This window comes from Eretmochelys imbricata, chromosome 8, assembly GCF_965152235.1.
Source record: "Eretmochelys imbricata isolate rEreImb1 chromosome 8, rEreImb1.hap1, whole genome shotgun sequence".
Lineage (NCBI taxonomy): Eukaryota > Metazoa > Chordata > Testudines > Cheloniidae > Eretmochelys > Eretmochelys imbricata.
In genome coordinates, this window is record NC_135579.1 from 15,193,875 (window position 1) to 15,220,481 (window position 26,607).

Genomic DNA, 26,607 nt, shown 5'->3' on the forward strand with positions numbered 1-26,607 from the left:
TCCCTTTCCCCTGCCCTGATCAGGGTTTGGATGTACCAAAAGAGCCAGCAGAGAATCTCAGCAAAACTAAGATTGTGCCTAGATCTTGTGCTGGGTGTGCAGTTCAGCTACCTCCTCCGTCTCCACCCCCTACTCAAGTTGCAGTTGGAGGGTGTGCTACAGGGCTGCTGGACTCAGTCCCCTGCTTCTACCTCAGTAACAGGCTCACAGAGATTCGCTACTGATATCCTAGGCTGGACTCTCCAGGGGAAATGCAAACCTATTTTGGTCATATGGCCCCTACACAGAAGAGATGACAAGCCTTGTCCTCTTTCTGACTGCAGGGAGAGTCCTCATCCCCTGCAATATTTTTGGAGGAATCCCTGAGCCAAATTTCACTCCTCCTCTTAAAGCAGAATCATAGGGATAAGTTCCCAAATGGGAAATAAAATAAAAATAAGCAAATAAAATCTGCACCTGGAACAGCTGTTCACCTTCACAGAGAGCAGCATTGTAGATAAACTCAGGAAAGACCAAGCCACAAACCTGTGCTGATTTTTTTTTAAGGGAGCCCTGAACAGAACAAAAAGAAAAGGAGTACTTGTGGCACCTTAGAGACTAACCAATTTATTTGAGCATGAGCTTTCGTGAGCTACAGCTCACTTCATCGGATGCAAAGCTTATGCTCAATTAAATTGGTTAGTCTCTAAGGTGCCACTAGTACTCCTTTTCTTTTTGCGAATACAGACTAACATGGCTGCTATTCTGAAACCTGAACCAGAACAGAATCCCCGTGCTTGAAGCCCTAGGTGGTGTTTTCTTCTATGTTTTAAGTAATTATTCTAAAAGACTTACAGGCACTTTTTTTTAAATACAGTACTACCATAAAAAGGTCTGCCCAGGGTCTGATTTAAACTTAGAAGCAAGGCAACTCAGCTAAGAGCATGAGCCATTTCTTAGCCCACTCTGTTGAGCCTTACCTACTGAATTAGGGCTCGTCTTCGCTGGCAACGTCAAAGCACTGCTGCGCTTTATGGTGGCTGTGTAGTCACAGCACAGTGCTGGGAGAGAGCTCGCCCAGCGCTATAAAAAAAATCACCCCATCCAGGGGAATAGCTACCACTGTTGGGAGCATGGCTCCTAGCACTGGTACACTGGCACTTTACAGCACTGAAACTTGCAGCACGCGGGGGGGTGTTTTGTCACACCCCTGAGCAAGAAAGTTGCCGCGCTGTAAATTGTCAGTGTAGACAAGCCCTGAGATTTAGAATTGCTGAGGCCAAATGCCCGCACCAACAAAGTGGGGGACAAGCAGATCTAATAAGGGTAGATTCCACGAGGAAAGCCGAGGCTACCACATGGTGCAGCATGCTCTGCTGCTCCTTTTAAAGAAGTAGGAATGTCCTGGGACTTGGGCCGTTTAGTGCTACTGAACGCAGCCAGCTGTGGGGCGATGACTGTACAAACTGCCGGCTGGAAAAACCACACTCTATGGGGCCATGGTGTTTGGGGAAGTTCAGCAGCCTGTCTCCTTTCTTAGCATTTTCTGGAGCCCTAGGGAGAAATTCTGACTCTTGGTCCTTTTGGGGGACAGTGACTGAGTAAAAAATACCCTGTTTTACCTTTAACACACCCACAGAGCAGAGCGGCGGGGCTAGGCCCGGCCTACATTCAAAAGTTAAGTTGACCCAGCTACGTCACTCAGGGCTGTGAAAAAAACACACATACCCGAGCAACATAGTTAAGCAGATCTGTCTCCCGTTTTAGACAGCGGTAGGTTGACGAAAGAATTCTCCTATCAACATAGCTACCGTCTCTCAGCGAGATGGATTAACTACGCCATTGGGAGAATCTCTCCGGTGGCTATAGTGACTCTACACTGAAGTGCCTCAGCCACGGCTTTCCTTGTGGAGTCTACCCTTATTAGATCTGCTGGCATAGACCCACTCTGAATCACATACTGGGTGGAATATCTAGTGAGGTGGTAAGTCTGCTTCTGAGTTCTCCTTTCCCTTGACTTTGTGACCTTTCATGTAAATTTACTCTATGTAAATACAGGTTCTTAAAGTTTAATTGTTTTCTTACCTGGTAAAAGTTAAATTTTCATCAGAGAGATGTGTTATTGCTATCTGAGATAAAATATGGTTATGCTGAGAAGTAGTGACTGCTTACATCACAAACCTCTTTGAGTGTAACACACTCTTCAATTAACATAACTGCCAGGATAAATTAATCACAAGCCCCCAACCTAAAACAAAAGGGAGGTTGTGAACCAACCTGCCCAGAAATTTTTGGACTGAATAGGCAGAGGGGTTTTGCTGAGTATTGTTTTGGATATGTGCATGCATGAGCAGAGACAGCCTAGTCACAAGGAGCAGCCGAAAGCAGGGTATGACCCTGGAAGAAACCTAGGGAGAGATTTCTTGGGTCAGAGGTTCAGGCTGAAAAGTGTGTTCTTGGGGCTCTGAGCAAAAAAAACTGTTTCCTGCTATTTGATACTTTCTGCGTTGGGAGTCACAAAGGTTTTTTTAAGCAATATCTATCACTGATTTCTACTCCCAAATGGAACATTTCCAGGGCCCCAACCTTTGATTAGCCACTTGGGTGACAATGTTTAACTGCTAAGTGAGGCTGCTTTACCTTTGACTCAGATACTGTAAATGAGAACTGTGGATAAGATTGCAAATAGTTGCGCAACACTTCAAGGTTTATTTGGTTTTGCTCCATGGCAGCTTCTGTCAATTGCCATGAATGGTTTTTGGGGAACTACATTGTAGGAAATTAGGCCTGCAGCAGCACAGGAAGGGTCTTCTGCAACACTCCATAAATATCTGAAATTAGTGTTACTATACGCAACCCAGCCCTGTTGAATTACATGTGTGGTCCATGGAATGTGCCATTCATTTCACGGGAAGGCAGATGCACTAAATCACTCATATCGCACCCAGGGTATTGCCCCTGCATCTATCTCCCACCTCATCTGCCCCTGAACTCCTGGGGGCTGCCGCCATCCCCACTCACTGTTCCTACTCCAGGCTACTGATCCACTGAGTCCTATGCCCCGATCCTATCTGTCCCTGGGGTTCTCCCACTCCATACCGTAAGCCCCCTTCTCTAGCATCCTGCTCCATTCCCCAGCCCATCTGCCCTGTGGTCTGCTCCCTGTCCCATATCCCTAGCCTTCCCCACCCATCTGCCCTTCCCCATGTTCTAGTCCCCCCTCTCTATTTATCCCCCACTGTGTTCTGAACCCCACTCCATCTTTCCTGTGTCTTCATCTCCCTCTGGGTCCTGGCCTGGACTCTATCTGTGTCCAGGCTTCAGCCCCCTCTAATATCCCCCCTTGTTCCACCCATGTTTTACATGCCCCCCCCTCCAGCCTCATATCAGGGACCCCCCTTCTGGCCTGGTGCCGCTCCCCCTGTATCCTAGGGTGCCCTCCAGACGGGTTCACTGGGAGGGGAGTCTCCTTTCAGAGAGGACTAGATCACAGCCCATTAATGAACTGCTAATGCGGGTTAGCACGGTGCACCACGTGGACAGGGTACGGCAGGCTGGGATGTGGCAGATGTAGCCTGCATGTTGGGAGGCATTTGACGCTAAATTCATCTCCTGTTAAAGCACATTGCCTTGCGCTGTCTCCGCTCTCCTCATCTTTCCTCCACTATTCTCCCACTCGTTACACTTCGTCTTAAACTCGACTGTAAACGCTGCAGGGGAGAAGTGGCCCCCAGACTGGCTGAACCCACACAGTGGACCTAGACTGGGACCTTACTTTGTACGGGGGGCAAGCGGCCACACAAGGAGGAAGGTTTCAGAGTAACAGCCGTGTTAGTCTGTATTCGCAAAAAGAAAAGGAGTACTTGTGGCACCTTAGAGACTAACCAATTTATTTGAGCATGAGCTTTCGTGAGCTACAGCTCACTTCATCAGATGCATACCGTGGAAACTGCAGCAGACTTTATATATACACAGAGAATATGAAACAATACCTCCTCCCACCCCACTGTCCTGCTGGTAATAGCTTATCTAAAGTAATCATCAGGTTAGGCCATTTCCAGCACAAATCCAGGTTTTCTCACCCTCCGCCCCCCCACACAAATTCACTCTCCTGCTGGTGATAGCCCATCCAAAGGAGGAAGGAGGAAGGAGATTCAGGCCAACTGGGAGCAGGACGCGGGAAAGATGCCAGATCCATTACACAAAGCAGGGGCTGCATCTTGTCTCCTACCCAGGGCCAATCCCTGTGGCTGCAGGGCCCGGCTGCTCCCCTTCAGCCCGGCGAAGACAGGCCGTGTCACCGCCCCCGGCTGCGGCTGGAGCCCCTGCCCGGCTGCCACCGGCTTTCGCGCCCATTTGCTGGCCTGGGGCTCTGGAAGCCGGGCGTCTCCGCGGCGCGCCGGGCTGGGGGCTGCCCCAGGGACGGGGCCCAGGAGCTGAGCTGGGCTCGGCCACGGCCCCAGGATGGGCAGCGCCAGGGCTCGGAGCCTGTCGGGGGCGGGACGCCGCAAGCCGGCGCCTGCCAAGCCCCTCCCCCCTCCCGCGGCTCCTTCTTTGGCGGCCGCTCGCTCTCCGCGCCAGAAGGGGCCGCGTGTAGCCGACGCCGCCGCCCGTCAGCGCCGGACCCCAGCGCCGCGCGGCCGCCGCTCGCCGGCGGCTCCCCGCCATGCAGGACTACGAGGTGGTCACCGCCTTCCTGGGCGAGTGGGGCCCCTTCCAGCGCTTCGTCTTCTTCCTGCTCAGCGCCAGCATCGTCCCCAATGGCTTCACCGGGCTCTCCATCGTCTTCCTGGCCGGCATCCCCGAGCACCGCTGCCGGGTGCCCCCCAGCGCCAACCTGAGCCGCGAGTGGCTCAACGCCAGCATCCCCCGCGAGCTGCAGGGCGGCCGGGAGGGGCCCAGCAGGTGCCGCCGCTACCGCCTGGAGTCGCTGGCCAATTTCTCCGCGCTGGGGCTGCAGCCCGGCCGGGACGTGGACCTGAGTCAGCTGGAGCAGGAGAAGTGCCTGGACGGCTGGGAGTACAGCCGGGAGATCTACCGCTCCACCATCGTCACCGAGGTGCGCCCGGGGCGGGGGGCCGCCCTGGGGGCCAGGGGCGAGAGGGGTGGGGAGTGAAGGGGTCTTGGGGTGATGGAGATGGGGAGAAGGCTGCGGGGTGGGGCCAAGGCGTGGCATGCTGCTGGGAGGGGTGTTGGGAGGGGGGGCACCGGGAGTGGGGTGCCCAAGCTGGGAGGTGCTGGCGATTGGGGGTCGGGAAGGGGGGCGCCAACCACGTGGGGCCAGTGTAGGAGTTTGGAGGGCTGGGGTAAGGGGTCTGAGTGTATCGGTAACCGCTGGAGGCACTGGGGACTAGCCTGCCCTGCCATGTTGATGATGTGCTGATTTGGTGCATAAATGGTCAATAATACCGAGAGATACTGTGCTTTGCCTCCTAGTCCCCGACACATGACATGGGACAGAATTCTACCTGTCAGTCCCTCTGTCACAGGGTGTGGGACCTAGTGTCTACTCAATTTATTTGAGCATAAGCTTTTGTGAGCTACAGCTCACGAAAGCTTATGCTCAAATAAATTGGTTAGTCTCTAAGGTGCCACAAGTACTCCTTTTCTTTTTGCGAATACAGACTAACACGGCTGTTACTCTGAAACTAGTGTCTACTGACTCCAGTTGCTACTGTTTCAGTTGAGATGTGGAGTGGATGGGAGCTCTGAAACTTGGTGGAAGGGGAAAAGTGGGCCCATGGTTACCTAGTGTGTAACAATAGGTATGCTTGCAGGAGGGGAGACTGCAGGCCATAAATACACCTGTCCTCTAGGTTGAAGCCCACTACCTACACACTTCTGGGATTGCATATCCAATACTGGGCGCATTACTCTGGGGACCTGTTCATCTTGAGTTGCTTACTGTAGCTACATCAACCCTACACTTTCCCCTCTTGACTTTTCTCTGACTGTTCAGGTCACTGAATGTATTTCCTTCCTTCCTCTCTCCCTCCCTCCTTCCAAAAGTTTTAACAGGTTAACAAATCATTGCTTTGTAAATATGAGAGACCAAACTAAAATCATTACAACAGTGAGCTTTTGTTTAGAGAAACATTATACAGTAATACAGTCATCAGCTCTCTCCATTTAACAGGGTGCTATCAAATTACAGAGACTTTTTACAAAACCCAAGACACATTGTTTTTGGTGATCTTATTAAATTAAGTGAAACTTCTGATTACACATTTATGAAATCAGACATGCCTACCAAATGTTAATATTAAAATAAATTGGACATTCCCTAGTGAAGCAAGCCACTTTGCACAGAGAAGTTTGTGCTGGGCTTTGCTGATGTCTCTTTCTTAACTGAAGATCTGGGTAGGTGTTTGCAAAGGAACCTATAGTTGGCCTCTGCAGCCTGCCTGTTTTTATATTGTGTCTTAAATGTACATGCTGTTTTTAAAATAATTTGGAATGCCAAAGTGTGTGTACTGGAGAGCATACAGTTTAATGTAGATTATTAAAATATACAGGACAAGAGTTCAGGTTAGTGTTGGAAGCTATTGCTGAAGGAGAGACTTGGAAGAAAAAAAAGTTATGTCATCTCTATTTAAGCTGCTGGAAATGTGGCTATGAGGTAGAACAGGGATATTGTGAAAGTTTCTGTCTTTTTCCCCCCCCCCCCCCCGCACATCATATGTAACTTTGTCTGTCAAGCTCTTGTGATATTTTTCCCCTGCTGAAAGCTTCTACAAGAAATGGAAAGAGACCTTTTAAAAATAAATAGCAGGAACAACATGCACCATTGTGCTTCTCTGCAGCAGTGCCTAGGAGATTGCTGTAACAAAGGAAGTTTGAGCCTCTTTTGATGTAACCTGCATACTTCAGTGGCTTAGGATTTTGCTGTCCCAGTATTAAATTTGGCACATGAGATTTTTTTTTTTTAAAGAAAAGGCCCATGATGATTTTTCACACCACTGTACCAGCCAGTGTAGACAGGGCAAAACTTTAATTGGTTGTTGACACCTGTTACTGAGCTTTGGTTAAAAAAAAAAAAAAAAAAAAAAGAGTACTTGTGGCACCTTAGAGACTAACCAATTTATTTGAGCATAATCTTTTGTGAGCTACAGCTCACTTCATTGGATGCATACTGTTCATCGGATGAGCTTCGGTAGTGACTGAGGCTTGAATGATTTTCACAGCTGATTTTAGTGAAGTTTTGTCATCTCCACACCAGCTTTCACCTTTCAGCACTGATGCATCACCTAAATTGCTTTTTAAGATCTGCTTTAGACACTTAACTGTTCTGAACTTCTTTCTGGACACCGCCCAAAAGCACTATTGCAAAGGCCTAAACTATTATTGTAGAGAACATAAAAAACGGAGTCTTTTTAAAATTATTTCAGTTCACATGACATCGTGTTGTTTTTATTTTGAATGCTTCAAAGCTCAATGGCTTGGTGGTTTAGACATGGTTTCAGCCTATAATTTGTCTCCTTGCTGACAAAACCGTGTACTGCGTTTCAGCCCAATTGCAAATTAAACTGGCTGAATTTTAAACTTCAGAAAGCTGGAGAGTCTGGTAACAAACTGTAAGAATAAAGGAAGCTGATACAGTGCGTGACACTAGAATTTCAAGAAAACACACTGTCTGTGCAGTTTGGCTGATATTTTGTTTGTTTGCCTGATCCCTGTGTGTGCGGGAGTTAACTTGGCAGTCCCAGACTTCATGCATCATGACTTCTTTTACAAATGTTTATGCTTCTGGGTGAGTTTTGCAAGAGCTGTGGCCTTTCACCCACTTACAGGTTTTCAATGTTAAACTTGTTTAACTCTCTAATCTGTTGGCTCATTCCTGCCCTTTTATGATTCATTAATCTCATGTTTAGCTGTATATCTCTCTCTGACTTGTCAAGATGGCCAAGAGGACCTTTGTCCCAGATTTCAGAGTAACAGCCGTATTAGTCTGTATTCGCAAAAAGAAAAGGAGTACTTGTGGCACCTTAGAGACTAACCAATTTATTTGAGCATGAGCTTTCGTGAGCTACAGCTCACTTCATCGGATGCATACCGTGGAAACTGCAGCAGACATTATATATGCCCAGAGATCATCTCTGTGTGTATATAATGTCTGCTCCAGTTTCCACGGTATGCATCCGATGAAGTGAGCTGTAGCTCACGAAAGCTCATGCTCAAATAAATTGGTTAGTCTCTAAGGTGCCACAAGTACTCCTTTTCTTTTTGTCCCAGATCTGGCTTTAACTGAAATCTAGAAAAAAAAATGTTGCCTGAAGCATCTTCTGTCTCATGTCACATGACCACAGTAAAGGCCCTCACTTATGTGACAGTCTTTAAGGAGCAGAAGCAGTTTAAAATGCCTTTCCTTTGCTTCTTCCTATCTAAAAGCAAATCCCTCTTTCTCATGTCAGTCTTTCTAGTGTACATTTAATAACAGAAGATTGCAGTTAGAGATGCTGGTATATTTGATCATTTTATACATACTGTAACTGCTTTTTGTATTTGTGAGTCATTTCAAACACTATAAGTGGAGAGGTGAATAAAACTTCATGCCCTCAAGAAAACATCCATGTATGTAATTCTTATTCCTTTTTTATGTAAGTAAGTGGCAGAATGAAATGGTAATAAAAAGTGGTATATGGCTCTTAAAACACTTAGAGGTGTGATAATTAAATGAAGGGCTAAATTCCTCTTCCAGTTACATCTGTTAAACCCTGCTATCTTCAGTGGCATTGAGCAGGTGTAACTGGGAGCAGAATTTGGCACTGAAATAGAATGAGACAAAGGGACTGTAGAGGAGGAACAAAGAGGAAGTAGACTTGTCTTGGATAACGCAATGGTCTTACATATTTTGGCCAATTTAAAATGTGCTCAACTTCTGGTCTGCTATTCTGAAAACCTCTGTTCAGTCACTTTCTAAGTGTTAAGATGGTAGGAGTAATTGCTGCATGCCAGGTGGTAAGTATCATAATTTTATGTCATATGTGTGTTCATCCTTAAATTTTTCAGTTTTTTTTAGAATATCCCGTTGCAAAATTTACACTAGTGGGAATATGAAATCAAGTGGTTAAGGGCAAGATTGTACATTTTTGTTTGTTCCTTTAACAAAATGCAAGCATTATTTGACTTTAAAAAAAGAAACTTTATTCTAAGCCTACCTCTCTCTTTTATTCTTGTTGTTGTTGGAATTACAGTAGTGCCCCACGGCCTTACTCAGTATTGGTACTCTATTGTGCTGGGCACTGTACAAACCTATAGGAAGAGACCGTCCCTGCCCTCCAAAATTCACAATGTAGGGCCCTGATCATGTAATTAGCTCTATGCAGGCAGACCTCTGCACCTTTGTAGAGCTCATATGAAACAAATTAACAGGGGGTGTGTGGGAAAGTGGAGACAATGGTACCAACAGTTGGAATTGCCCACGGAAGCATAGACCAGCAATGTGCCTAAGTTCCAGGTATTCAAGTTTACTTTTTTTAAAGAGTAAACAGGAGAGATTAATGAAACTGCACGGCCTTGTTTATATAACAATGCAACCAGTGGCTGAAGTTCAAATCAAAGCTTTCTCTACCAAGTTAAATATTTACTGACGTCGACATGCATATTATAGTGGTGGTTGAGCATAGCAAAAGTCATGTCAGGACTCTCATTAGATTTCCTCCTCTTCACATGTTACCAGCTTTCTTAATACATGTGCTCTCTGTGTGTATTAATTTGTAATTAAGATAAACAGAATTAAGGGTAGAATGAGGGTGTCCACATGGGTTAATGCCATTTAACTAATCCACCTTTTGTTAATTTGGATTAATTTTCCTGAATGTTCCTGTGTAAACAAGACTTTAGTTAAGCTTTCTTTCATAGCTAGGCTACTTCTGCAGGGCAATGAGAAGTGAAAAGCAGTCCGCACTTCTGTCAAAAATGAGCAGATATGATACTGACTATACACGGAGAACAGATGTATTTATTGGGAAAGCTACTAACATATGAAGATGAGGAAGTCTAATGAAAGTCCTGATTTCAGAATCTTTGTTACTGGTCATGTCAGAGCAAGAAAAACATTTATCTTGGCTTTCAAATTACAGGCTGAATATGCCCACAATTTGAAAAGACATCCTGTTTACTTATATCAGGGGACTGCAACCTGTCAGAAGTGGTGTGCCGAGACTTCATTTATTCACTTTAAGGTTTCACGTGCCGGTAATACATTTTAATGTTTTTTAGAAGGTGTCTCTCTCTATAAATCTATATATTATATAACTAAACTATTGTTGTATTGTAAAATAAACAAGGTTTTCAAAATGTTTAAGAAGCTTCATTTAAAATTAAATTAAAATGTTGATCTTACGCCGCTGGCCCACTCAGCCCGCTGCTGGTGTGGGGTTCTGTTCACCTAGGCCGGCAGCGGGCTGAGCGGGGTCTGCAGCCGGGACCCTAGCTGGCAAGGGGCCAACAGCCAGAACCCCAGACCGGCAGTGTGCTGAGCAGCTCAGCCCGCTGCTGCTCAGGGGTTCCATCCGCTGGCTCCTACCAGCCTGAATCCTGGCTGCTGGACCCGCTCAGCCCGCTGCCAGTCTGAGGTCCCAGCCCTACCCACATACAGTGGGTACCTACCTTCTCCTTAGTTCTGGCCATTCTCTTCCTCTCTCTCTGCACTGAGCACAGGGCTGGCGGTGAAGGAGCAGGCTGGGGGTTGGGGTGTAGGGTCTGGCTAGGAGCTAGAATGAGGGAGGGGGCTCAGGGTTGGGGCAGGAGGTTTGGGTATGGAGCGCTTACCTGGGCAGCTCCCATTTGGTGGGAGGGGTACAGGTGGAAATGTGGGGGGGGGGTGCAGGAGCTCCCATTTAGTGCTCAGGGTGGGGGTAGGGATTTGGGGGGTGCATGGGGTGTGGGGGGGCTGGGGATGTGGGGGGTGTGCAAGAGTCAGGGCATGGGGTGTGGGGGGCCAGGGTATGTGTGGGGGTGCCAGAGTCAGGGCTGGGGTTGTGGGGGGGGGGGTGAAGGAGTCAAGCAGAGGGCTGGGTGTGTGTGAGGGGGGTACAGGGCTCAGGGCAGGGGCCTTGGTGGTGTGCAGGGCAGAGGGCTGGGTGTGTGTGTGGGGGGGTCAGAGATGGGGGCATGAGCTGGGGTTGTGGGGTGCTCACGGCAGGGGGCTGGAAGGGATATGGCCCGCTTCCCCAAGGCCCTGCCCCTGCTTCTTCTCTGCCTTCCCTCTGACTCTGCTCCTCCCTTGCAAGGGCCATCAGCTGATCGGCTGGCAGGGACAGAGAGGAGGAGGAGGGGCAGGGACCCAGCACACTGCGGGAAGAGGCAGGGGAGCTGTTAAGAGGCAGGGGAACCGGCAGGACCAAGCTTCTGCGCCTTGCCCCCTGTTCCCGCGGGAGGGGGCACCCCGTGCCATTAAAAATGGGCTTTTAAAAAGGAATTGCACTTGAAGGATCTTTTTGATTCTACAATATTGGATCATACAAATATAGGATTATAAAGCATCACAAGAGGTCATCTAGCCCAGCCTCTTGTCCTGAGGCAGGACCATGTAAACTTCGACTATCCCTGCCAGGTGTTTGTCCAACCTGTTGGCTCTTTTTAAGAGCAGGTTAGACTTCCAGTGATGGGGATTCCACAGCCTTCCCTAGAAGCCTATTCCGGTGCTTAACTTTCCTTCTAGTTAGGAAGATTTCTGAATATGTAACCTAAATCGCCCTTGCTGGTCTTGCTCTACATTCAGTGAACATGATGAATGCATTATCACTGTCTTTTTTTTCTAACCGCCCTTAACATATCTGCAAAAAGAAAAGGAGTACTTGTGGCACCTTAGAGACTAACCAATTTATTTGAGCATAAGCTTTCGTGAGCTGCAGCTCACTTCATCGGATGCATACTGTGGAAAATACAGAAGATGTTGTTATGCATACAAACCATGAAAAAATGGGTGTTTACCACTACAAAAGGCTTTCTCTCCTGCTGGTAATAGCTTATCTAAAGTGGTCAGTCTCCTTACAATGTGTATGGTAATCAAGGTGGGCCATTTCCAGCACAAATCCAGGTTTTCTCCCCCCCCTCTTTTTTTTTTCCACACACACAAACCCACTCTCCTGTTGGTAATAGCTTATCTAAAGTGATCACTCTCCTTACAATGTGTATGGTAATCAAGATGGGCCATTTCCAGCACTAATCCAGGGTTTAACAAGAACATCTGAGGAAGTAGGGGGGGCGGTAGGAAAAAACAAGGAAAAATAGGTTACCTTGCATAATGACTTAGCCACTCCCAGTCTCTATTCAAGCCTAAGTTAATTGTATCCAATTTGCAAATGAATTCCAATTCAACAGTTTCTCGCTGGAGTCTGGATTTGAAGTTTTTCTGTTGTAATATCACAACTTTCATGTCTGTAATCGCGTGACCAGAGAGATTGAAGTGTTCTCCGACTGGTTTATGAATGTTATAATTCTTGACATCTGATTTGTGTCCATTTATTCTTTTACGTAGAGACTGTCCAGTTTGACCAATGTACATGGCAGAGGGGCATTGCTGGCACATGATGGCATATATCACATCGGTAGATGTGCAGGTGAACGAGCCTCTGATAGTGTGGCTGATGTTATTAGGCCCTGTGATGGTGTCCCCTGAATAGATATTTGGGCACAGTTGGCAACGGGCTTTGTTGCAAGGATATGTTCCTGGGTTAGTGGTTCTGTTGTGTGGTATGTGGTTGCTGGTGAGTATTCGCTTTAGGTTGGGGGGCTGTCTGTAGGCAAGGACTAGCCTGTCTCCTAAGATTTGTGAGAGTGTTGGGTCATCCTTCAGGATAGGTTGTAGATCCTTAATAATGCGTTGGAGGGGTTTTAGTTGGGGGCTGAAGGTGACGGCTACTGGCGTTCTGTTATTTTCTTTGTTAGGCCTGTCCTGTAGTAGGTGACTTCTGGGAACTCTTCTGGCTCTGTCAATCTGTTTCTTCACTTCCGCAGGTGGGTATTGTAGTTGTAAGAATGCTTGATAGAGATCTTGTAGGTGTTTGTTTCTGTCTGAGGGGTTGGAGCAAATGCGGTTGTATCGCAGAGCTTGGCAAGGTAACCTATTTCCCCTTGGTCCCCCCTTCCTCAGACATTCTTGTTAAACCCTGGATTAGTGCTGGAAATGGCCCATCTTGATTATCATACACATTGTAAGAAGAGTGATCACTTTAGATAAGCTATTACAAGCAGGAGAGTGGGGTTGGGGGAGAGAAAACCTTTTGTAGTGGTAAACACCCATTTTTTCATGGTTTGTATGTATAAGAACATCTTCTGTACTTTCCACAGTATGCATCCGATGAAGTGAGCTGTAGCTCACGAAAGCTTATGCTCAAATAAATTGGTTAGTCTCTAAGGTGCCACAAGTACTCCTTTTCTTTTTGCGAATACAGACTAACACGGCTGTTACTCTGAAACTTAACATATCTGAAAGCTTATCAGTTTGCCCTTCAGTCTTCTTTTCTCAAAACTAAACATGCCCAGTTTTTTTTTTTTAACAGTTCCTCATAGGTCAGGTTTTCTAAATCTTATCATGTTTGTTGCTTTCCTTTGGACTGTCTCCAATTTGTCCACTTTTTTCTTAAGTGCGGCATCCAGAACTGGATCCAGTTCTCCAGCTGAGGCCTTACCAGTGGCAATTAGAGCAGGATAGTTCCTTCCTTTCTTACATATGACAATTCTGTTAATTCACCCCAGAATATTAGCTTTTTTCACAACTTTATCACATTGTTGACTCATTCAATTCGTGATCCATTCTAATCTTTTCAGCGGTATTACTGCCTAGCCAGTTCCCCATTTTTGTTGTTAATTTAATTTTTTCCTTCGTAAATTAAGTTCTTTGCACTTCTCTTTATTGTATTTCATCTTGTTGATTTCATACAAGTTCTCCAATTTGTCAAGATTATTTTGAATACTAATCCTGTCCTTCAAAGTGTAACTTTGTGTTATCTGCCAATTTTATACGCATAATTTTCACTCCATTATCCAAGTCATTAATGAAAAGATTGAATAGTACTGAAACCAGGGCTGACGCTCTGTGGGACCTCACTAGGTGCATCTGTTCATTTTGACAGCCAACTATTGATACCTCTCTTTGAGTATGGTCTTTCAACCACTTATGCATCCAATTTATGGCAATTTAATTTATACTTAAATCCTTAGTTTGCTTATGAGACTGTCATGTGGGATTGTGTCAAAAACCTTACTAAAATCAAGATATGTCCCATCTACTGCTTCTCCCCTATCCACTAGGCTAGTAACCCTGTCAAAGAAGGAAATGCTGTGGGTTTGTTCTTGACAAATACATGCTTGCTATTTTTTATAATGCTATTATCCTCTAGATGCTTACAAATTTAATGTTTAATCATTTGTTCTAAGTACTATATTTGCCCTTCTCCAGTCCTTTGGGACCTCACCTGTCCTCCATGATTTCTCAAAGACAATTGCTAATGGTTCCAAGATTGCTTTAGCTAGTTCTTTAAGTAACCTAGGATGAATTTCATTAGGCCCTGCCAACTTGACTGCATCTAATTTTAGATAAATATTCTTTAACTTCTTGTTTCCCTATTCTGGCTTATGTTCCTTCCCCCTTATTGTTAATATTAGTTGTGTTAAGTATCTGGTTAGAATTTACCCTCTTACTGAAGACTGAAGCCAAATAGGCATTGAACACCACAGCTGTCTTGATGTCACCTGTTCTTAGCTCTCCTTCCCGGCTAAGTAGTGGACCTACACTTTCCTTCATCTTTCTCTTGCTCCAAATGTATTTATAAAACCTCCTATTACCTTTTATGTCCCTTGATGTCCCTTGCTAGGTGTAACTCATTTTGTGCCTTAGCCTTTCTGATTTTGTTTCTACATGCATGTGCTATTCTTTTGTACTCATCCATAGCAATTTGTTCATGGTTTTTGCTTTTTGTGGGATTGCTTTTTGATTTTCAGTTCATTGAAGAGCTCCTGATGGAGCCTTTTACAATTCTTCTTATCTTTCCTTTGCATCAGGATAGTTTGCTGTTGTACTTTTAATATTTTCTCTTTGAGAAACTGCCAAGTTCCCAGCACAGAAAAGTGCTCCTTTTTTGCCTCTCAGTTAATCAATAGCAAAAAGCCAGAGATACTTACCTGAAGTAGCCCATATTTGTATAGCTCAGTAGACTAGCATTTCAGTGTTGTTGCAGTGAAAATGAAGACATCACCACCTTAGACATAACACAGACAATATATTTATAGAGCTAATGTTTCCATGACTCTTTAAAACTAATTTTAGCATTAAAAAAAGAAGTTGCTGGCTAGTTCACAATTATATCCGTGCTCCTTTCTCCACCACTCCTCGCAAATTCACCACCAGCACCATTGTTTTGGGTTTATTTTATTGTATTGTATTGATTTATAAAGTAATGAAAAAGCTTGAAATTTCCCCATACTTTCTGTACGGATGAGACCCTTGTAAAGGCTTAGCACAACTTCAGGAGAAGCAATTCAAGAAATATACTGTATCCTTTTGTAGATGTGGATCTGGTTTGCATTTTTGGATAGTTTATATAGTGTAATAGCGCACCTTGGGCGTTGGGCACTTGATAAATGTAAATAAATAACACAGAAACGTGTGATAATTCTCAGAGGGACAAGTTCTTCCTTCACTTATGCCCATGTTACCCCATTAAGTGTAGTGGTTTGCATGGGTATAGCTAAAGGCAGAATTTGGTTCAAAGTTCATAAGTAGTGAATGGGGAGAATGACAGGTCACTTGAAGGTTCTGCCTTCGTTTACAGGGTAGCAGATGGGAGGGAAGCGCAGGGTCGACCAAAACAAAACCGTTACTATCAGCTCAGTTTTAAAAAGGAAATTTTAGCATGTAGAATACTTCCAATTTCTTGTTGTTTTTTATCTTTTATGTTTGCCCGTGCTGGGATCAGAAAACAATAAACGGCATAGCCTGAAACTGCAAGATTCAGAAAAGTCTTCCTTATATAACGGGTGAAACTGAGCAAGCCTCTAGGGGAAGTATTTGATATTTGTAATGGTCTATCTATGTTTGGTGTCTGTAGGAACACTCTTAAGGAAATAGAACCTCATTAATATCGGAGTAGTGCTTCTGTAGTGAAATAGTTCTTTGTAATCTCATAGACGTTAAGGCCAGAAGGGACCATTATGATCATTTAGTTTGACCTCCTGGATATTGCAGGCCACAGGACCTCACGCACCCTCTCTGGCTGAGTTATTGAAGTCCTCAAATCATGATTTAAGTACTTCAAATTAGAGAGAATTCACCATTTACACTAGTTTAAACCTGCAAGTGGCCCATGCTGCAGAAGAAGGCAAAAAACTCCCAGGGTCTCTGCCAGTCTGACCTGGGAGGGAAATTACTTCCTGACTCCAAATATGGTAATCAGTTAGACCCTGAGCATATTGGCAAGACCCAGCAACCAGACACGTGGGAAAGAATTTTCTGTAGTAACTCAGAGCCGTTCCCATCTAGTGTCCTATCACAGGCCGTTGGAGATACTTGCTGCTAGCAGTCGCAGATCAGTTACGTGCCATTGTAGGCAGTTCCATCATACCATCCCCTCCATAAACTTATCAAGCTCAGTCTTGAAGCCAGTTAGGTTTTTTGCCCCTACCGCTCCCCTTGGAAGGCTGTTCTAAATTAATCTGAGAAACATGTCTACTTCGTGGGGAGTAATAAATTACAAACTACTGGCTTGGCAGTTACTTCTGTAACTTTCCAGGCATACACAACAGTGGTGAAGCTTACTGTATGCATAGTGGTACTATATAGTAAGATGTTCTCAACCTCCATGGAAAAACTCCCCTATAATAGAATTGCAATTTACATGTTGTAATGCATTGAAAAATTTGTAGTGAAATCAGATCGGAAGTTTGTTATAAGAAGGTTCTCCTATCACTGTACGTTGGTTGGTTGATTTTGATTTTTTAAAAATGGGATACTGTCATATTATCTTGTGAGTTATGGAACGGCTGCCGTCTGAGGAGAGATTAATAAAACTGGGACTTTTCAGCTTGGAAAAGAGATGACTAAGGGGGATATGATTAAGGTCTATAAAATCATGACTGGTGCAGAGAAAGTAAATAAGGAAGTGTTGTTTACTCCTTCTCATAGCACATAGGGGTCTCCAAATGAAATTAATAGGCCACAGGTTTAAAACAAAAGGAAGTATTTCTTTACACAACGCACAGTCAACCTGTGGAACTCTTTGCCAGAGGATGTTGTGAAGGCCAAGACTATAACAGGGTTCAAAAAAGAACTAGATAAATTCATGGAGGATAGATCCATCAATGGCTATTAGCCAGGAAGGGCAGGGATGGTGACCCTAGCCTGTTTGCCAGAAGCTGGGAATGAGCGACAGGGAAAGGTTCACTTGACAATTCCCTGTTCTGTTCATTCCCTCTGGGGCACCTGGCACTGGCTACTGTCAGAAGGCTAAATGGACCTTTGGTCTGACCCAATATGGCCGTTCTTATGTTTGTATGTTATGTTCTTAGGAGGTCTGACAGAATCACAGCACAAGCTGAGGAGGGTCAAGCCAGGTCATTGTCTGGTTGGGAGTCTTAGGGTTTGTCTACACTGTGCATTAGTCTGTACTAGAGGGATATAAATTGTAGCGTGCACCAGCATGTTGACACTAACAGGCTTGCATGAATCCTGCTGGTGCACCCTAACAGTTCCCTACTGCATGCTAATGAAGTCCTGTTTTGTGACTACATTAACAGTATAATTTACATCCCACTAGTGCCGACTAATGCACCATGTAGACAAGCCCTTAGACGCTGCAGGATTTGGTCATGTTAATTTACAAAGTGTTGTTCTTCCATCTGAGTTAGGTAGGATTTTACAGGTTTAGTGGATGCATGTAAAAATGTGGTCTTGACCAGTTGAGGTTACTGAAGATCTCACAAAACTTTTCATAAGAGTTATTGTGTTAACCTCAGTAGCCTGGCCAAATTTTCAGTTAAGGTAATTACAGTACATTCTTCTCTACCTAAACTTCCCCTGCATTTCTGATTTGGTATGATAGTCTTCTTCACTTTTTGTCTTGAATGTTATTGTATAGCTTGGCTGTACTTGTTTTAAAAATCGTAGTATTTCATCAGAGTGTTACTTTCATTCCATTTGTGATTGAAGTGCTATTTGTGAGGAGTTTTCAAAGTTCATTCCTTTTAAATAAAAGGTACTATGTAAATTTTCAGATCATTATTTGATTACAGGGCATATGATGAAAGAATAAAGGAAATGCCAGTTTAACAGGTTGAATTCTCTTATTACTGCTGTGATAGTAATCCTATTTAAGTGTAAAATTAAATTTTTTAAATACTTTCCATTGTTGAATTAAAGGATTAGAAATTCATAATGACTAAATTCATTAAAATGCTTTAAGTTTTGGACCTGAGTTTCCTATAATGCTAGGAATTTGGGGGTTTACTTTGGTTCCAAATGCCCAACTTTAAACAAAACAGGTTGTAGAGAATTTTGGAAATATTCTCCAGAGAAAAGCATTAATTACTACTACAAACAAATTAGGGCTTTGTACAGAGAACAAATCAAACATCTGATAGTGTGAGGGATATTAAGTTCTTTCCACACCCATTTTATTATTTGGCATATAAACAGCAAGGGTGGGTTATGGACTACTATCAGATGAAGAGACTGGGAGTCAGATTACATGGAGTCTGATTCACAGCTGTCCCACAGACTTCTGTGACCTTTGTCAAGTCACATGACCTGTTTGTGCCTCTTCACCTATCATTAATGGAGTGTGACACTCACTTGCCAAGTGTGTTTTGAAACAGATCAAATGTGTAAAATTGTTATTGTTTCACCTACTCTCTTGTTATGACCTTTGCTTTTCCAATACATTCTGTGTGACCCACCTGACCGATATCTTGAAGCTGTTTTTGACTCTGCAGTCAATCGGCCTGACAGTCAGCTTCAAATAATACAATGTTAAGAGTGTCTGGGAGCTGAAGTCTTGTAAAATGGTAACATTTAAATAAAGTATGTTCTCCAACAGCTTTAGATCACTATACAGCAAGAATACTCTGTGCCCGTGGTTTTGAGTGGTAGGATTCATCATGTTCCTAAACACTGGTGTCTAACATATTAGAAAGCAGCATTTCTGGCAGTTGTTTCACTCACTGCAGCCTCTTAGAATCCTCAGGAGATTTGATTACTCTGTTGCTAGCATTTGCATAGAAACGAATGCTGGATTTGAAGACAAAGACCAGGCAGCTTTAAAGATTTATACAAAAGGGGGGTGGGGGTGGAAGGAAGGCTTTTTTTATGAACTTATTTTGCTTTTGATTTAACTGGGCCCATTCTCCTCTGCTACGTGGAGTGGCTCTGAGCTAAGAAAAAAGTGGGCAGCAGCTGCCCAGGATATGCTTGGAACCATTGAGAAGGCCTTTTGGGAGCCTGGGATGACTGTCATCCCAAGGGAAGAGAGTAGAACCTCTAAAATAGATTTTTGCATGTTATCGGGACAGAGGAACTGAACAGCAAGAGAAGATGGGAGCATGGAAATAAGAATGCCTGTCCCTCTTCACTCCACTTCTGACATATCTGCTATGCCCGATACATCATTGTAGGCAAATTCCATGAACTCTATTAACCTTGTTGAAAGGATATTGGGGAATGAAAATTACTCATTTCTCTGGTCTCAGACATTCTATATTCAGTCCTGGACCAATGCCAAACAGCACTTCTAGTGGAAAGTGACAACCCAGGTGACCTTTAAGTATAGTGGTGCAGGCTTTGCGTTAGTTACACCTCAGAGCTTTAGTCCCTGAAAGATATCGGGACTGGCTACACCCAGCAGGAAACATGATTCCTAAAGAATGGCAATACTTGTTATTGTGACAGCGGTGGCTTTGTAGACCACAGTTTATGAACCATTTCCATGTGCCACTAGAAAACTGAAGACTCCAGACTTCATTTATTGTGCTCATTCATGACCAAACAAGTCATGAGATATTGGACCTTAAGATTTCAACATTCTGATTGCTATCTGGCCCACACTTTTATTGACCCACTTAAAATGACTTTTTATTTTTAACCACTGATGTTCCACAAATGGAGGGCCTTGGAAAGCTGTGATTCCAAGTTGCTCTCATTGGTTTCTGCTTCTAGCAATTCTCAGCGTTACAACTCCTAAACCGCTTTATTAGAGTGGAAGAAAAGCCAAGATGGTAATTGGAGTGGCATTTTAATATTGGATATCTCTCCATCTGCTAGTGTAAGTAACTGTTGGCAGAGTAGTATGAAAACTTTTCAGTACCGTGAACATTTCCAAGAAATGGCCCTGGGCCAGTGACCAGAAGAAAATTTTAGTCCCTGGACACACACTGTAAGTGAACAGCATGTTATCCATAAAAGCAGGTAGCTAAACATTACTTCATATAGTTAATTCACAAGTACAATAGGACAAGTTGAGAATAATCACTTATGTATGGACTGCTTTTGCCAGTGACTCTATAAATGGCTTGACACAATCTTTGGCCAATTGGATCTTTGCCCCATGTTAGTAGTAATGTATTTAAATAGATGCCCATTTCCATTGGTTGCTGTAGTAGGTGGAATGGGTGAAGGGGAGGGTCTTTACTAATGCAGGATTCAAGATTGGTATTTACTATGCAGGGGGTGGTGCTTTATTGGTATATTTAGTAATAGTCAATTGTAGGTGATTTGATGGATTCAATTTGTTTGGCAATGGCCACTTGCTGTATATTTTCAAGGTGTTAAATGTGCTGTGCTATGCTAAGATTTCCCAGTCAGTTTAGGCTCCCTAGTTTTGTTCAGTGACAGGAATGTAATAGACGCTTTTTTTTTTTTAATTGTTTGCCGTGTATGTCTGATAGACTCTGAACTAGAGAAGAATTCAGAGATTAGCAGTGTGCTGTTTCCTTGTCAAGATAGAATGGCCATTTTTTTTCCTGTGACTTCTGTGTTGTATTATGTAGGAGACATCGCATGTTAGGACGTGGAGTGAAGCCATGTTCAGTGAATTCTGACTGAGAGAGAACTTTAAAAGAACAATCTGTATTGCAAACTCCAGTTTGTATAAATGGGACTGTTTCAGGCAAGATTGGTGAAATTTACATTCGCATTGGGTGTGAAAATGGTCTAATCCACTGTTTAGTTCAATATGCAGAATTATTAAAGGGAGTCTCACCAACCTGTTCAGGAAAAGGTTTCGTGTCTCATATCAATAATGGAGAATGTCCAATTTTTAATCCAGTATTCCACTGAGCATCTTTTTTGCATTTAATTTGAGATATTTTTGGAGGACCTACCAAGGTTAAAGAGTGGGTTCTTCCAGGATCTGCTGTAACACTTAAAGTAATGGTTTGTATGCAATAATAATGATTAACAGTGCAAAAAAGGCAATAAATATTCCTCTTCTATATCTGGAAAGTAGCTGGACAGTGCATTAATATCTCTCTGTTGCTACAGTACCTAGAGTGGACATTTAACTTTAGTAGATGCAATTTGAAATTTTAAAATCTGCAGGACCAGATAACTTGCACCTAAGAGTTTCAAAAGAATTGCCTGAAAAAATATGAGGTATTAATGTTGATTTTTTTTTTTAACAAATCTTGGCGCACTGGGGAAGTTCCAGAGGACATAAAAAAACTAATGCTGTATTAGTATTTTAAAAGGGTAAACAGAATAAACCGGTTAGCCTAACATTAATCCAAGACATAATCATGGGTCATCTGATATGGGAGGAGAACAGAAAAGAATTGAAGAATAGTTGCAGAATTGGAAAAGTTCAGCAAAAAGCTACAAGAATGATCCATGGTCTGGTAACTTGCCGTATGGTAAGAGACCAGCTGAATCTATTTAGCTTATCAAAAGGAAGGTTAAGTGGTGACTTGATCACACTCTGTGGGTACGTCCACACAGGGATAAAAAATCTGCAGCTGGCCCAGGTCAGCTGACTTGAGCTTGCAGGGCTCGGATTCTGGGCTGAAAAATTGCTATGTAGATGTTAGGGCTCAGGTGGGAACCTGAGCTCTGGGATCCTATGTGGGTGTAGGGTCCCAGAGCTCAAGTGTCATCCCAAGCCTGAATGTCTACACAGCAGTTTCTAGCCCCACAAACTAGGCCCCAGCCATGGCTGTGCCGCAGGTCTTTTATCTGTGTGTAGACATACCCTATAGGTACCTACGTAGGGAGAGGATTTCTTTTACTAAAGGGCTCTGTAATATGGTGAACAAAAACATGGAATGATCTCGTGCCTGGAAGCTGAAGCTAGCCAAATTTAGACTGGAAAGAAGTTACAGATATTTAACAATGAGTAATTATTGGAACAGCTTACTTAGGGATATTGTGAATTTTCCACCACTCAGAGTTTTAAAATCAAATTGGATATGGTTTAAAAACATGCTCTGGCTCAACCAGAAGTTTATAGATTTGTACATTTTTAAGGCTGGAAGGGACCATTGTGGTCATCTAGTCTGACCTGGATTGTTGGTACCAGAGGCTCAGTGGCATGGGGATCTTGGGGAGCCAAAAGGTACCGGAAGGAAGATACTGGACCCCTGAGATTTACCCACACCCCAGAAACAACTTCACTTACAGTCTGAGCCTTTCCCCTCTTTGCCTTCAGACTATTTACCTGTCAGGAGGCAGTGCTTCGTCAGCCCTTAAGGAACTAATAGCGAGTGAAGATGGATCGGGGCTGGATTTTTCCATGGGGGTTCTGGGCCCACTGACAATGCAGTGCTGGGAAGGAGGGACGCTATCTCTCCATTGTGAGCTAGGACTCTAGAGTGGAGCAAATGCTGCGGCCCCTAGATTCCTACTACTCTCTGGTTCCCACTGACCATCCCTATTCCCTGCAAGGAGCCAGTAGTGGGAGGGTAGGCTGCACAGAGAGTAGAGGCAGGGGGGAGCTCATAGCATCTCTGTGCAGGGTTGTGGGACCAGCAGATGAAAAGAGTGGGCCAGTGTAAGGCTGTTGGCTGGATGATTGTGGGGTGAGTTTCTGCTGATCTGCACTGAGGACAGTTCTTACTTCTTTATGGAAAGGGAGTGGGGTAGGAAGGAGGGCATTTGTGGAGGAGGTTATGGAGGTGCTGAAGAGGACAGTATTCTCAATACCTTAGTACACAGCAGAGAGGAACAACTGCAGTTCTCTAAAGGCCTGGATGCTGGATGTTGTCAGCTGGTTTCCTTGAGGAGGAAGCATCTCTGACTTGAGGTTGGTACTCTGCTCTGGGCCCCTGGTTTTCTCCCTTCTGTTGTGCAGGCCTGCTAGTCTTTAAGAACTTAGGACTCTGCAAAGGGCAGTTATCAAGAAGAAGGGGAACTACTGGCAGCTCAAGAGACTGCTTCCTTCTCTGCGATGCAAAGCTCTCCCTTGGATTGCTTTGTTCTCTGACTCTCCCTATTAGGCAGCAGGGTCAGGATCCACTCTTTAAACAATCCGTAGCATTTGTATCAGTGGAACTCTATGGATGAGTGAGACAAGCAGGATTTGGCCTTGCCTCACAGGCAGAGCTAGAATTAGAACTCCTGAGTTTCTGGCTTCCAGTCACATGCTTGGCCTACTATTAAGCGCACCGCTCCTGCTCCTCTTCCCCAAAGCTCATTGGTCCTCTGTTAAATCTCTTTAACAAGCAAACCTCAGCAGGGAGTGAATGCTACAACTATTCCTGTGGAGGTGATAGAACAGCTAGCAATGGGTGACTTGGCTTCCCTGCTGGCTTTGTTTTGTTTGGCTCTAGTAAACAATTTTTTAAAAAAAAATTCCAGATAATATGAATAAAATTAAGCCTCTTTCATTACTTACTGTTAATATGTCACTGTAAGATTTAAAGTGCTTTATGAAGGCTTTATTAGTGCAATAACATCTGTTCAGCCTTCCCTGAGCTACGTGAACAGTTGTGAACTATTGCATGCCTTTGTTGATTGGATAATTTTTTCCCCTTTCCTTTTCCCCACAATATTTGTCAGTAATGAGACTCAAACACTTGATCTTTTTACTGTATGTGTGTGTGTTTGTGTTTGCATTTCTTGGAAGGGAAGTTTATGACCAAAAATTCCCAAGCAGAATTTCTAGAGCACTGTATCTTTTGTTTTCCCTCTTTTTGCATATATCCTTTAAGCCTAGCTGGGGGGTTTACAGTAAGAACAGTATCTGGAAATTCTGCTCCCAAATAACTGCATCATCTGTACTCTTGGATTGCAAAGCAGAGCAAAACCAAAGTGTTTAGGAGCATATCACAAAACCCAGCTTGCATAACTAACCACAATGGATAGCTTGTTCTCTGCTCAGTAGAGGCCTGTCTCTACTTAATATTGTTTTGAGGAAGACAGTGTTAAGGTAAGAGAAGTTTCTGTTGCAGTTCTCTGCATTTTGCCCCAAGACAGAAATCCAAAGATCTAATGGAAGACTTTTTAAATTATCCTTTTCTTTTCTTTTCTTTTCTTTAATAGGATGTTTCTTTTGTCTTTCGCGGGAGTTAGATAAGGCCCATAAAGAAACACTGTCACACTAGTTGATTTATCTTTGTTTCAAAGAAGAAAAATCCCTTACGTCAACTTTGGGGGTGGGGGAACTACATGTGACGTGAATAATATATTGTTACTGAGGCCCCAAGTTTTCCAAGATGACAAGGAATTCACCCCTGCTGCAGAATTAGGCTCTGGATTCCAATTATGCCATTTAAATGATCTTTCGTGAAGTTATATTTTGGGGCCTAAACAGGTTGACTTTTTTGTTTGTTTGGTGGGGGCTTTTTTCCTTTCAGAGTGTACGCTTTAATCATTTAGCATCAAAGTATTTGGATTAACTTTGGTTAATTTAGAAGAAAAATCAAAGTGTTATTGGTAAACGTTTAATGTTAAGGCTCGCTCTTTTTCTCTTGCAGTGGAATCTGGTATGTGACGATGACTGGAAAGCTCCCTTAACTACCTCCTTGTTTTTTGTGGGTGTTCTGGTTGGATCCTTTATATCAGGACAACTCTCAGACAAGTAAAGTATATACACCAAAACTTATAGTTATCTATCTCTGATTTTCTAAAAGCACACTTAAAAAATTAAATGAGCCAGTGGTGAATGCCTGACCTGTTCAAACTGTAGCAAAGTGGATATACTCTTAGGTTGGGCCAACACTGATGAGAAATGGTCACCAAAAACACTATGGTTATAGCGTTGATACTAACAACGAGAGCACTAATGTGGATTGACTGCTGGCATTTTTACCCCAGACGATCTAATCTCATTGTAGACAGAGCCTTAGCCTGGCATAAAGTCAGCTACCCCCTAATCAAAGCAAAATACTATTATGGGGCTTATTTTTTTTCCCCAAAAGCCTTTTTTCTGTATTTCAAGTCTTTTTGCAGCCACAAATTAAAACAGGCAGTAACAATTGTTGGGTAGGTTACATAGAACTCAGACCTCTCACTGCCTGATGTGTTGGAGGAAAATTACGGGCTGCTACTGAAAAAATCAGGCCAATGTTGTACTATTTGATTTAACGTGGACTATCTCTTGTTATGGGTACTTACCGCAAACATGTTTTCCTTTCTCTAGCTCAGTTCAATAACTCCCTTTGTACAAGCTTTCATAGTTTCTGTTGTACCCTATGTGGTCAGATTTAAGGTCTAAGTCCAGTAGTTTGTGTTTGTGGAAGCTAGAAAACACGAATACTGTTCACCAATCTCTAATAAAGTGGCTTATTGACCCAGCTACTAGAACCATGGCCTGTCTTGTTTATCAGCACCAGGATGAAAACAAAATGGAAGCATTCTTGTATTTGAAAAACCCAGTTTTTTTAGTTTCTTGTATTTCAAAATATCTGAGATCTAATGTGCAATACATTATGAAATCACATGCCACCCTTCTACTTTTCTGATTTAATAGTAGTACTCATACATGTTTAACGTCTGGTCTTTTGGGGCCAAATCCTGAAGTTCTTGGACGAAGCACCCGCAAGGATTTAATAGTTTGCCTGAGTAAGGTATTTAGAATCCATCCCTCTCTTCTTACAACAGGGAGGGACTCTGTTGTCGGGCTGTTTAGGAGTGTTTCATCATGCACTATTAGGGTATGTGTATGCTGTGATAAAACCCCACCACACCAAGTCTCAGAGGCTGGGTCAGCTGACGTGGACTCATGGGGCTTGGAGTGCAGGGTTAAAAATAGCAGTTTAGGCCTTTGGATTTGGGCTGGAGCCTAGGCTCAGAGACCCTTTCCCTCTTGCGGTGTCTTAGGGTATGTCTACACTGCAGTTAGACACTCATGGCTGGCCTGGGCAACCTGACTCGGGCTAAGGGGCTGTTTAACTGCAGTGTAGATGTTCTGGATCTGGCTGGAAACGGGCTCTGGAACCTTCCCACGTCAAGGGTCTGAGACATCCACAACATCTACATCACAATTAAATAGCCCTTTAGCCTGAGTCTCCTGAACCTGAGTCAGCTGGCACAGGCCAGGCATGGGTTTTTACCTGCAGTGTAGACATGCCCTTAGATTCCAGGCTCTAGTGCAAGCCTAAACATCTTCGCTGCAATTTTATAGCCCTGCAGATTGAGTCCTGTGAGCCTGAATCCGGGCCATCCACAGCCCTGATCCGGGCCATCCGGGCCATCCACAGCCC

The 26,607-nt window shown here is 43.8% G+C and overlaps 1 protein-coding gene across 2 annotated transcripts in view; it reads left to right on the forward strand.

The window, feature by feature from the left end:
• The first annotated feature begins 4,615 nt into the window (after window positions 1-4,615).
• LOC144268875 (organic cation/carnitine transporter 2-like) overlaps window positions 4,616-26,607 on the forward strand; it is a 40,109-nt gene continuing 18,117 nt past the window's right edge. Inside the window, exons 1-4 of one of the 2 annotated variants that reach the window (XM_077824161.1) lie at window positions 4,616-5,038; window positions 13,177-13,188; window positions 16,716-16,730; window positions 24,820-24,983. In XM_077824161.1, the coding sequence (XP_077680287.1) occupies window positions 4,646-5,038; window positions 13,177-13,188; window positions 16,716-16,730; window positions 24,820-24,983 (584 nt within the window). In that variant the 5' untranslated portion in view covers window positions 4,616-4,645. The remainder of the gene's footprint in view (window positions 5,039-13,176; window positions 13,189-16,715; window positions 16,731-24,819; window positions 24,984-26,607) is intronic. The other variant, XM_077824162.1, reaches the window with a different exon arrangement.